The sequence below is a fragment of the Bos javanicus genome, chromosome 7, assembly GCF_032452875.1.
Source record: "Bos javanicus breed banteng chromosome 7, ARS-OSU_banteng_1.0, whole genome shotgun sequence".
NCBI classification, from domain to species: Eukaryota; Metazoa; Chordata; class Mammalia; order Artiodactyla; family Bovidae; genus Bos; species Bos javanicus.
This window is the reverse complement of record NC_083874.1, coordinates 61318549-61330778: the sequence shown is the minus strand read 5'-3', so window position 1 is coordinate 61330778 and position 12230 is coordinate 61318549. Positions and strand designations below refer to the sequence as shown.

The 12230-nt window shown below is 44.6% G+C and overlaps 2 protein-coding genes and 1 long non-coding RNA gene across 5 annotated transcripts in view; 1 reads left to right on the top strand and 2 right to left on the bottom strand.

Annotated features, from left to right (window-relative positions):
- Positions 1 to 8250, bottom strand: part of LOC133251497 (uncharacterized) — a 35059-nt gene extending 26809 nt beyond the window's left edge. The window contains exon 1 of the long non-coding RNA XR_009737651.1: positions 8162 to 8250. This is a non-coding gene — a long non-coding RNA (uncharacterized LOC133251497). The remainder of the gene's footprint in view (positions 1 to 8161) is intronic.
- The window catches only part of TCOF1 (treacle ribosome biogenesis factor 1), a 291309-nt gene that overhangs the window by 213041 nt on the left and 66038 nt on the right, over positions 1 to 12230 (bottom strand). The window lies entirely within an intron of this gene.
- RPS14 (ribosomal protein S14) lies at positions 8260 to 12158 on the top strand. Of its 2 annotated transcripts, none has more exons than XM_061424055.1 (5): positions 8260 to 8357; positions 9168 to 9318; positions 9813 to 9974; positions 11052 to 11128; positions 12041 to 12158. In XM_061424055.1, the coding sequence occupies exons 2-5, from the start codon at positions 9170 to 9172 to the stop codon at positions 12106 to 12108; spliced, it is 456 nt and encodes a 151-aa protein (XP_061280039.1). In that variant the 5' UTR covers positions 8260 to 8357; positions 9168 to 9169; the 3' UTR covers positions 12109 to 12158. The 2 variants fall into 2 exon arrangements, with proteins under 2 accessions (XP_061280039.1, XP_061280040.1); XM_061424056.1 differs by having other exon boundaries at positions 8325 to 8560.

The following is a 12230-nucleotide window of genomic DNA, read 5'->3' as shown; positions in this document are numbered from 1 at the left end:
TGTGTTCGTGACACTTCTATTTATATTTCAAAATTCTGGAAATAAATGTCCTACAATACATAACTGGTTAGATAAATAGTGGGACAGCTATACAGAGGAATATCATATGGTAGTAAAAAAAAAAATGTGATACAGGGATTCCTGAAAGTGAAAGTCGCTCAGTCGTATCCGACTCTTTGGGACCCCATTAACTATACAGTCCATGGAATTCTCCAGGCCAGAATACTGGAGTGGATAGCCCTTCCCTTCTCCAGGAGATCTTCCCAAGGTTTCCCTCATTGCAGGTGGATTCTTTACCAGCTGAGCCACCAGGGAAGCCCAAGAATACTGGAGTGGGAAGCCTAATCCTTCTCCAAGGGATCTTCCTAACCCAGGAATCAAACCAGGGTCTCCTGCATTGCAGGCCAATTCTTTACCAACTGAGCTACAGAGAAGACCTACAGCGATTCCTGGTTGCTTGCAAAGAAGAGAACTGGGTTTCTCAGGACAGGAGAGGAGTAGGGTTTTTCTTAAGCAAAGGGAGAAGAGTTTAATATTCAAATTAGGCATAAAGTTGTAGCAGCCTGAATGCAGGGAAACCACAGGCCCCTGGGATGTTAACAGCAGGTAATGTCACCTCCTGAGAATGGAGGGAGTATTTCTAGACCTGAAGACAGAGAAGGGGTATCCCACAGAAGCCCAAGTCACAGGACTCAGCCAGCTTGCAGACAGAGACCAGGGAAATAAGTCTGCCCTCTGCTTCTCCCTTCCGGTCTCTTCTGAGTTCTAACCAGAACCAGAGGGCAGGGACATAGTCTGAGGTTTTCAGGACAGCTCAGCCCCCTGGGCCCTAGGACAGAGTGGAGAGGGCGATGCCAGGGGAAGAGCTCTGGTATGTTTAATTTTTTAATTTGTATGAATGCACTTAATATTCAAAATAATAAATGAAATATTAAATATCTGTGAAAAAATGTTGTAGATCTCTATTTGCTGTTATGGGAGGATATCCACAATGTTGAGAGAGAAAAAAAAGTCACCACATGGCATACAGAACACAATTTCATTTACATAAGACTGTATATTATAGGTACAGATACAAGTAAACAAAATTATTTCTGGAATGATCCTCCAGTTTGATAATAGTGATATCTAGAGAAGAAAGAATTTAGAGACGATTTTTACTTTTTGCTATTTCTTTTCTGCAGTGTGAGGATTGTTTATAATGAGCATGCTTTTTTAATACTATCAGGGAAAAATGTTGTAAAGTTATTTTCTTTTAAAAAAGAAGTACCTCCATACACACTACTGTATATAAAATAGATAACTAATAAGGACCTACTATCTGGCACAGCAGAGTCTACTCAATACTCTGCAATGGGCTATATGGGAAAAGAATCTAAAAAAGAGTGGACACATGTATTTGTATAACAGATTCAGTTTGTTGTACACCTGAAACTAACACAACATTGTAAATCAATTATACCCCAATTTTTTTTTTTTAAATGTGCCTCTTCTGTATGCTTGGATTGGCCAAAACATTTGTTCAGGTTTTTCCACAGTATCTTACAGAAAAACCTGAACTAATGTTTTGGCCAACCCGTGTGCAGAGATGGTGTTTGGAAAGAACACACACCAAGGTATTAACAGTGGTGGGTAAGACTGTCGTTTCTTTTTTTCTTCTTGCTCTCCACTCTGAATATTTCTATTCTATGGGTTTTCTTTAATTAATTACTTTTCATAGAGGGGAAAGAGGGCATTACATTTTTAAAAAGAAGTTCTTCCCTGGGCTTTCCTCCAGTGGCTAAGAGGAACTGCCAATACGGGTTTGACCCCTGGTGCAGGAAGATTCCACATGCAGCAGAGCCACTCAGCTGGTGTACCGCAACTACCGAAGGCCGAGCACCCTAGAGCCTGCACTCCTCAGGAAGAGGAGCCACCGCAATGAAAAGCCCGCACACCAAAACTACAGAGCCGGCCTGCTCACTGCAACTAGAGAAAGCCCATGTGCAGCAACGAAAACCCAGTGCAGCCAGAAACAAATAAATAAATTAAAAAAAAGCTCTTCCTGAAATCAAGCCCAAGTTGTTCAATGGCATCAATTACAGTACACAAAGAACCACATGCTGTGTTACATAATTGCTATTTTGTTAAAAAATTATATATATATTTCTCTATGTAGGCTTTATATGTACATGTATGTATTGATATATTAATATACACACACCTCTGCATATATACACACACACAGAGCACAACCCATGGCCTACTTTTTGTCCCTTCTTCATGTCTCCATCTATACATTCCAATCCTTCAGGGTCCTTCAATGGTGTTATTAGAGGGATATATGGAAGTTGTTATTAAACACAGACTTTGAAGTCAGAATTCCAAATTGCCCACAAATGTGTATTTTCAGTTAAAATCGCCTTCTTTAAACGTAAGGCTGGACACTATAAACTCTTAGAGGAAAACATAGGCAGAACATGGGCATAAATCACAGCAATACTTTTTGGATCTGTCTCCTAGAATAATGAAAATAAAAGCAAAAATTTAAAAATGGCACCTCCTTAAATTCAGTCTTCTGCATAGCAAAAGAAACCATTCACAAAATGAAAAGACAGCTGATACAATGGGAGAGAACACTTGCAAATGAAGTAACCAACAAGGAATTATGTCAAAAAAAACCACAACCCAATCAAAAAATGGGCAGAAGATCTAAATAGACATTTCCCCAAAGAAGCCATATAGAAGGCCAAAAAGCACATAAAAAGATGCTCAACATCACTAATTATCAGAGAAATGCAAATCAAAACTATAATGATGTATCACTTCACATTGGTCAGAATGGCCATCATCAAACAATAAATGCTGGAGAGGGTGTGGAGAAAGGGGGACCGTCCCACACTGTTGGTGGGAACATAAATTGGTGCAGCCACTATGGAGAACAGTATGGCCGTTCCTTAAAAAACTAAAACCAGAGCTATCATATGACCCAGCAGTGCCTCTCCTGTGCATGTATCTGGAGAAAGCTAGAGTTCAAAAGGATGCATGCAGCTCAGTGTTCACTGCAGCACTGTTTACCACAGCCAAGATGTGGAAGCCTCTCAAATATCCATTGACAGGGGAATGAATAAAGAAGTGGTAGGGCTTCCCTGGCGGCTCAGTGATAAAGAATCCACCTGCCAATGCAGGGGACACTGGTTCGATCCCTGATTCGGGAAGAGCCCATGTGCCATGAAGCAACTAAGCCCATGTGCCATGACTATTTTGCCTGTGCTCCAGAGCCCAGGAGCCACATCTACTGAAGCTCATGCCCGCTAGAGCCTGTGCGCCCCAGCAAGAGAAGCCACCACAATGAGAAACCCGAGCACTGAAGCTAGAGAGCAGCCCCTGCTCAACACAACTAGAGAAAAGCCTGCACAGCCACAAAGACCCAGCACAGCCAAAAATATATAAATAAAAATTATTTTAAAATGATAATCTTAATAAAAAGTGGTAAATACACACACTGGAGTATTACTTGACCATGAAAAAGAATGAAATAATGCCATCTGCATGGATTGCGTGGATGACCTGAAAATCATCATATTAAGTGAACTGTGAACTTCCAGATGTTCAAGTAGGTTTTAGAAAAGGCAGAGGAACCAGAGATCAAATTGCCAACATCAGCTGGATCATGGAAAAAGCAAGAAAGTTCCAGAAAAACATCTATTTCTGCTTTATTGACTATGCCAAAGCCTTTGACTGTGTGGATCACAATAAACTGTGGAAAATTCTGAAAGAGATGGGAATACCAGACCACCTGACCTGCCTCTTGAGAAATCTGTATGCAGGTCAGGAAGCAACAGTTAGAACTGGACATGGAACAACAGACTGGTTCCAAATAGGAAAAGGAGTACGTCAAGGCTGTATATTGTCACCCTGCTTATTTAACTTGTATACAGAGTACATCATGAGAAACTCTGGGCTGGAAGAAGCACAAGCTGGAATCAAGATTGCCAGGAGAAATATCAATAACTTCAGATATGCAGATGACACCACCCTATGGCAGAAAGTGAAGAAGAACTAAAGGGCCTCTTGATGAAAGTGAAAGAGGAGAGTGAAAAAGTTGGCTTAAAGCTCAACATTCAGAAAACGAAGATCATGGCATCCAGTCCCATCACTTCATGGGAAATAGATGGGGAAACAGTGGAAACAGTGGCTGACTTTATTTTTCTGCGCTCCAAAATCACTGCAGATGGTGACTGCAGCCATGAAATTAAGACGCTTACTCCTTGGAAGGAAAGTTATAATCAACGTAGATAGCATATTCAAAAGCAGAGACATTACTTTGCCAACAAAGGTCCGTCTAGTCAAGGCTATGGTTTTTCCAGTAGTCATGTATGGATGTGAGAGTTGGACTGTGAAGAAAGCTGAGTGCTGAAGAATTGATGCTTTTGAACTGTGGTATTGGAGAAGACTCTTGAGAGTCCCTTGGACTGCAAGGAGATCCAACCAGTCCATCCTGAAGGAGATCAGTCCTGGGTGTTCATTAGAAGGACTGATGTTGAAGCTGAAACTCCAGTACTTTGGCCACCTGATGGGAAGAGCTGACTCACTGGAAAAGACCCTGATGCTGGGAAAGATTGAGGGTAGGAGGAGAAGGCGATGACAGAGGATGAGATGGCTGGATGGCATCACCGACTCAACAGACATGGGTTTGGGTGGACTCTGGGAGTTGGTGATGGACAGGGAGGCCTGGCGTGCTGCAGTTCATGGGGTTGCAAAGAGTTGGACATGACCGAGCGACTGAACGGAACTGAAGTAAATCACAGACAAATATCATATGATATTATTCATATGTGGAATCTAATTTTTTTAAGGTGCTATGACTCCTTTTATTTAAAAACATTTATTTATTTGGCTGTGTCAGGTCTTAGTCGGAGAAGGCAATGGCACCCCACTCCAGTACTCTTGCCTGGAAAATCCCATGGATGGAGGAGCCTGGTGGGCTGCAGTCCATGGGGTCGCACAGAGTCGGACACGACTGAAGTGACTTAGCAGCAGGTCTTAGTAGCAGTATGCAGGCTCTTCACTGGGTCATGGGCCACACGGCTCTCTAGTTGTGGCAAGCTCTGGAGTTGTGGCATTCAGACTTTGTTTCCCTGAAGCATGTGGGATCTTAGTTCCCCCACAAGGGATGGAACTTGAATCCCCTGCATTGAAAGGCAGATTCTTAACCACTGAACTACCGGGGAAAGTTGCTAATTTTTTTAAAGAAATGATACAAATGAACTTATTTACAAAACAGAAACAGACTTACAGATATCAAAAACACACTTATAGGGACTTCCTCGTGGCACAGTGTATAGAAATCCACCTGCTAAAGCAGGGGATGCAGCTTCCATCCCTGATCCGGGAAGATTCCACATTCCTAGAGGCAACTAAGCCAGTGCAGCACAACTACTGAGCCCCAGTTCTAGGGCCTGTGCTCCTCAAGAAGAGCAACCACTGCAATGAGAAGCCCACACTCTGCAAGGAACTGTGGCCCCCACTTTCGGAAACTAGAGAAAGCCCTCATAAAACAATGAAGACCCAGCGCTGCCAAAAATTAAGTAATAAATACATAAAATTATTTTCAAAAAACCAAACTTATGGTCACCAAAGGGAAAATGTGGTTGGGGGGGCGGCGGTGGATAAGTGAGATTTGAGATTAAGGTACACACAATTATACATGGGAGGAGGGCATGGCAACCCACTCAAGTACTCTTGAGGGGAAAATCACATGGACAGAGAAGCCTGGTGAGCTACGGGCAGTGGGGCTGCAGAGCTCGCAGGCACTACTATATATAAGATAAGTAAAAAACAAACAACAATGATCTACTGAATAGAAAAGGGAACTCTACTAAGTATTCTGATAACCTATATGAGGAAAAGAATTTGGAAAAGAATGAATATATGTATAACTGAATGACTTTGCTGGACACTGAAACTAACACAACACTGTAATACCCCCCCAAAACCCCAAAATCTATACTCCAATAAAATGTTTGTAAAAATCTCTTTCTTTAAAAGAAAAGTCAAATAGTATCTATTTAATAGTATCTATCTGTACAAAAAAGATCTTCACGACCCAGATAATTACGATGGTGTGATCACTCACCTAGAGCCAGACATCCTGGAATGTGAAGTCAAGTGGGCCTTCGAAAGCATCACTATGAACAAAACTAGTGGAAGCGATGGAATTCCAGTTGAGCTATTCCAAATCCTGAAAGATGATGCTGTGAAAGTGCTGCACTCAATATGCCAGCAAATTTGGAAAACTCAGCAGTGCCCACAGGACTGGAAAAGGTCAGTTTTTATTCCAATCCCAAAGAAAGGCAATGCCAAAGAATGCTCAAACTACTGCACAATTGCACTCATCTCACACGCTAGTAAAGTAATGCTCAAAATTCTCCAAGCCAGGCTTCAGCAATATGTGAACCGTGAACCTCCTGATGTTCAAGCTGGTTTTGAAAAGGCAGAGGAACCAGAGATCAAATTGCCAACATCCGCTGGATCATGGAAAAAGCAAGAAAGTTCCAGAAAAACACCTATTTCTGCTTTATTGACTATGCCAAAGCCTTTGACTGTGTGGATCACAATAAACTGTGGAAAATTCTGAAAGAGATGGGAATACCAGACCACCTGACCTGCCTCTTCAGAAACCTGTATGCAGGTCAGGAAGCAACAGTTAGAACTGGACATGGAACAACAGACTGGTTCCAAATAGGAAAAGGAGTTCATCAAGGCTGTATATTGTCACTCCATTTATTTAACTTATATGCAGAGTACATCATGAGAAACGCTGGACTGGAAGAAACACAAGCTGGAATCAAGACTGCCGGGAGAAATATCAATAACCTCAGATATGCAGATGACACCACCCTTATGGCAGAAAGTGAAGAGGAACTAAAAAGCCTCTTGATGAAAGTGAAAGTGGAGAGTGAAAAAGTTGGCTTAAAGCTCAACATTCAGAAAACGAAGATCATGGCATCTGGTCCCATCACTTCATGGGAAATAGATGGGGAAACAGTGGAAACAGTGTCAGACTTTATTTTTGGGGGCTCCAAAATCACACAGATGGTGACTGCAGCCATGAAATTAAAAGACGCTTACTCCGTGGAAGGAAAGTTATGACCAACCTAGATAGCATATTCAAAAGCAGAGACATTACTTTGCCAACAAAGGTTTGTCTAGTCAAGGCTACGGTTTTTCCTGTGGTCATGTATGGATGTGAGAGTTGGGACTGTGAAGAAGGCTGAGTGCCGAAGAATTGATGCTTTTGAACTGTGGTGTTGGAGAAGACTCTTGAGAGTCCCTTGGACTGCAAGGAGATCCAACCAGTCCATTCTGAAGGAGATCAGCCCTGGGATTTCTTTGGAAGGAATGATGCTAAAGCTGAAACTCCAATACTTTGGCTACCTCATGCGAAGAGTTGACTCATTGGAAAAGACTCTGATGCTGGGAGGGACTGGGGGCAAGAGGAGAAGGGGACGACAGAGGATGAGATGGCTGGATGGCATCACTGACTCGATGGACGTGAGTCTCAGTGAACTCCAGAAGTTGGTGATGGACAGGGAGGCCTGGCGTGCTGCGATTCATGGGGGTCGCAAAGAGTTGGACACGACTGAGCGACTGATGTGATCTGATCTGATCTGTTATTGTGGTGAGGATCAAATGAAGCAATGCATATGAATATAGGCTGGCATAAAATGACAAATATTGAATAATTTATTCTTATTTTGCCAAGTACTCAGTAGTTAGAAGGGCTTCCCTGGTGGCTCAGACTGTAAAGAATCTGCCTGCAATGCAGGAGACAGACGTTCGATCCCTGGATCAGGAAGATCCCGTGGAGAAGAGAATGGCAGGCAACCCACTCCAGTATCCGTGCCTGGAGGATTCCATGGACAGAGAAACCTGGAGGGCTACAGTCGAAGGGATTGCAGAGTCAGAGACGACAGACGAATGACAAATTGTCATTTACCTCCGCACCGCGAGGGGAGCTGCCGCCCTCAGGCTAAGCAGGCTCCGGGGTCAGCGTGGTGGAAGTTGGTCTAGCCGCAGTCACCGCCATCTTAGAACACAGGCCTTCCACACCCACGGCGTGTGGCTGCTTCCTTCAGTCTTAGAAGCAGACAGCTCGTCAAGATACCCAGGCCCTTACCTCCTTAGGCGCTCCCTTCAGTAAGCCGTGTTCTCCAGGCGTTTTAATGTCCTTGGAAACGCTAAAATCGGCGTCTTCCGGGAGCTGTCCTCGCCCTGTGACCTCAGACGTGCACTTCCGGGACAAGAGCGTGACCCGTCGCCCCGCCCCCTTCCACCCTCTCTTTCCGGTGGCGGAGTCTGGAGAAGACGCGCAGGTAGGATCCTTGGACAAGGAAAATCGGCTGGCATCCTGCGGCCCGGGGGCTCATCGGGGCCGAGGGCTTGGGGCTGAGGTCTTTCTGCGGGAGACAAACCTAGTGCCGGGCGAGAGGAGCACGGCGGGCTGACCCAGACTCTGTTTCGCGCCCTGTCTCGGGAGGCGGCGGTCTTGGTTTAGGAAAAAACCTGTTAAGTGTGGGTGAGTTCGGATCTAGCCTTGAAGGCGTAGGCCCCGCGCCACGACCACAACTACCTTAACCGGCAGCACACCGTAGTTTGGAAGGGTCGGGTAATAAGTTGGTCTGATGTGAGTTCCCACCTTAACCGGTTATTTCCTGGGCAGTCTCATCCCGGGCCTCTGATCTCTGAAGTTGTCGAATCTGGAAAGTAGAAATAATCGTCTCATGAATCCCGTGGGGATGTAGTGAGGATTCAAGAAGGGAATACAGAGGAAACGGCCTTTCGTTAGGTGCTTCCTAAGTCAGAGTGACTGCTAAGTCGGGCACATTGCAATTTCTGTGCAGGTCTCTCAGAGCCAGTAAATGAGGCTAGGGATTGCACATCGTTGTTTGCTGAACACCTATCACGCGCCTGTGCCCTGAAGCCAGAGATGAGGAGCACTCTGCTCTTGGCAGGGTGGGTTGGGAGTCACCTGGGAGCCCTGATTCCTGCTCCTGGCGGCCTGGAGTGGGAGAGCCAGAGCTCTTCAGTGTCCTGCTCACCTTTCTCGGGGAAGAAGTATTCCCAGAGTTGTAAACACTTGGGGTTTTGTTGTTAAGGTTGGAATTTTTTTTCTTCTCCTTAAGAAATGGCACCTCGCAAGGGGAAGGAAAAGAAGGAAGAACAGGTCATCAGCCTCGGCCCTCAGGTGGCTGAAGGAGAAAATGTATTTGGTGTCTGCCACATCTTTGCGTCCTTCAATGACACTTTTGTGCACGTCACCGATCTTTCTGGCAAGTGAGTTAACCCCCGTGGGGAGGCACAGGACCCAGATAGCAAGGGCTGGGGTTAGAAATGACCAGGGAACTGAGTAGCACTTTAAGGGGATCTCTAGAAATAATTTTTATTAAAGATGTTCAGATAAGGATATGTGCTTGGTTGATTAGTGCACAGATACTGTAATCTAGGTGCTGGGGTTCTAAGAGAAAAGGAGCTACATTTTTTGCCTTTACAGTCTGTGGACTTCTTATGTAAAATGAGGAGGAATTACTCCTATTACTCGAGTAATAAGATTAAAGCTAAGAGTAAAGTGTTGATGCAGTGTTAAGCTGGGATCTGTGAACACCATCACTGCAGAACCTAGGGCAGTCTTGTGGGATCAGGATGCTTGTTCAGATTGACCTTCATCCTCTGCCCTTCCTGGGCAGTAGTGCTCTTTATCTTTAGGGTGTGATATGCACTCTGAATCCTTGATGGGTAAGAAAGAAAGGATCCTGTGCTTTTGTTCCCAGGGAAACCATCTGCCGTGTAACTGGTGGGATGAAGGTGAAGGCTGACCGAGATGAGTCCTCTCCATATGCTGCCATGTTGGCTGCCCAGGATGTAGCCCAGAGATGCAAGGAGCTGGGCATCACTGCCCTCCACATCAAACTCCGGGCCACAGGAGGAAATAGGTAAGGCTGGGAGGATAGTGAGGCCACTTAGCTTGGGCAAGGCATCATAGGTACCTATGTAATTAATATGGGCATACCTCAGAGATACTGTGGGTTTGGTTCCAGACAGCACTGCAATAAAAACAGTATCTCAGTAAGAATGAGCAACACTGTTTTCTCAGTGTGTATAAGAGTTAGGTTTACACTATATTGTAGCCTATTGTGTGTGCAGTAGCATCCTGTCTTTTTAAAAAAATGCAGCATACCTTAATTTTAAAATACTTTATTGCTTAAAAAAAAAATGTAACTGGGACTTTTTAAAAAGGGCATGATTTGTGAAGCACAATTAAATGAGGTGTGCCTGTAATTGGTTTCTGCACTCACCCTGCCCCAACTTACTGTGTTAATTGAGCATACACAGCATATGAAGTGCTATGTTACAAGTACTAGAAGAGAGTGATAGGGAAAACAGTTATTGTTTCCATCCTCTGTGGCTCTCAGTCTGGCAGAGTTAGGCTTTAAACAATATAGAGCAGGGGAGCGTATGGTTCCTTTTTGCAGCAAATGTTGGGAAGCAGAAATGTGTCAGGGCTGGGTTGATAATAGAATTTAAATGAAGACCTAATGTGATATTAGGAATTGGTCCAATGAAGGGAGGACAGAGGAGAGTATTACAGCCAGGGACAACTGGAAGGAAAAGGTCTTGGAGTGGAAATGAGCTTGGGACATCTCTGGGCATGAAAACTTTTTAATAGTAATGATTTGAGTTTGAGGTTGGTTGGTTTGTTAAAGATGGCCGCTGTGTGGGACCAGATAGGAAGTTGTTAAGTGATCCACTGATCTTGGGAGGGTGGGAAAGGACAGATCACCAAAAAGACTTAGAATCACAGCATGTGACGAAAGGGAGCACTTATGTTTGGCAGAATACTGTAAAGCAGTTATCCTTCCATTGCAAATAAATATTTTTAAAAGAGGGCACTTCCTTAAACAGGCTGCAGGCAGAGCAAAATACAAACTATGGCCCATGGTGTGGGGGAGGTATGCAACAAATAATGACTTGGCCAAAAGCTTTTCTTAATTTCGATATTCGTTTTCTAGGACCAAGACTCCTGGACCAGGGGCCCAGTCAGCGCTCAGAGCCCTCGCCCGCTCAGGGATGAAGATTGGGCGGATTGGTGAGTACCCCTCTTTGGCTGATGCTTGGTTTTGTTTCAGGTGTGACCCCAGAAAGCATGCGGTCTGTGCAGTGGACATAGGCCCTGGTCTGCTAACTTTTGGCAGTTAGATTTGTTAATGGGGTGTGCAAGAGGTACCGAGTGACATAAACTCTCTACGTGAACACTCATGCCACCTTGACCTGAATGTCCTGCATTGGAACAGCACTGTCTCATTTCTGTACTTCTGTGCCTGATGGTGGCTGGTGGAACTAATGGGAGATAAATTGTCCTTTCTGTTGTTTTCAAGGGAGTTGTGTTCAATATTTTGGGGGGCTGACTACTGTGTATTAGTAGAGCGGGCTAGTCATTGTGACAAAAATATATGGAGGGGGCAGTGGCTCCCATGGTTAAGAATCACAGCAGTTCTCTATACTTGCATAGCGTTTATACCCTCGTGTCTGGCCGTTTATAGCTCTTAGAAAGATGTTAGCCCTTCCCTGCTGTTTCTGTGATAGCGTGTACTGATCCCTCGACCTGATGGTCCATCTCTCTCTCAAGATTTTTTTCAAAACATTTTCAATCTTCTTTTACCTATTAAAAAGGAGCTGTTCTTCAGTTTGAGAGGATTTTTCCACTAGAGTCAGTGGGCTAGGTATCAGAAACCTGGATTTGTCACCTGCCTCTGACATCCTATTCAAGTTGCCTACTCTGTCTGAGCTTCAGTTTCCCCTTCATGGAATTTGAGTTCAAACTACATGAGAAGTTTTGAGGAGGCAGCTCGTGGGTCAGCTGGACCCATCTGCTACATACTGAGGACTTAACTTGGGAAGCAGTAGGATCCACTGCTGATCTGTTTGACCACTGGCCTCGGGCAGCCTGCGCCCCTTCCCATCCAGCTCCAGACAATGATGTTTTCTCTTCTCCCTACAGAGGATGTCACCCCCATCCCCTCCGACAGCACCCGCAGGAAGGGGGGTCGCCGTGGTCGCCGTCTGTGAACAGGACTTCTCAAATTATTGCTTTCTGTTAATAAATTGCTTTGATGTAAGCTGTTTTTGACTCCAGTCATCTCTCCTTTATGTAGGGGCCATTGCTCGGGGGTACTTGATTCCTTTTTCCT

Bases quoted from the DNA above. Each gene is read 5' to 3' on its own strand.
- RPS14 (XM_061424055.1), top strand. From the start codon at position 9,170: ATGGCACCTCGCAAGGGGAAGGAAAAGAAGGAAGAACAGGTCATCAGC. The intron at 9,319-9,812 runs GTGAGTTAACCC...TTTTGTTCCCAG, and splicing joins GTCACCGATCTTTCTGGCAA to GGAAACCATCTGCCGTGTAA. The intron at 11,129-12,040 runs GTGAGTACCCCT...TTCTCCCTACAG, and splicing joins GATGAAGATTGGGCGGATTG to AGGATGTCACCCCCATCCCC.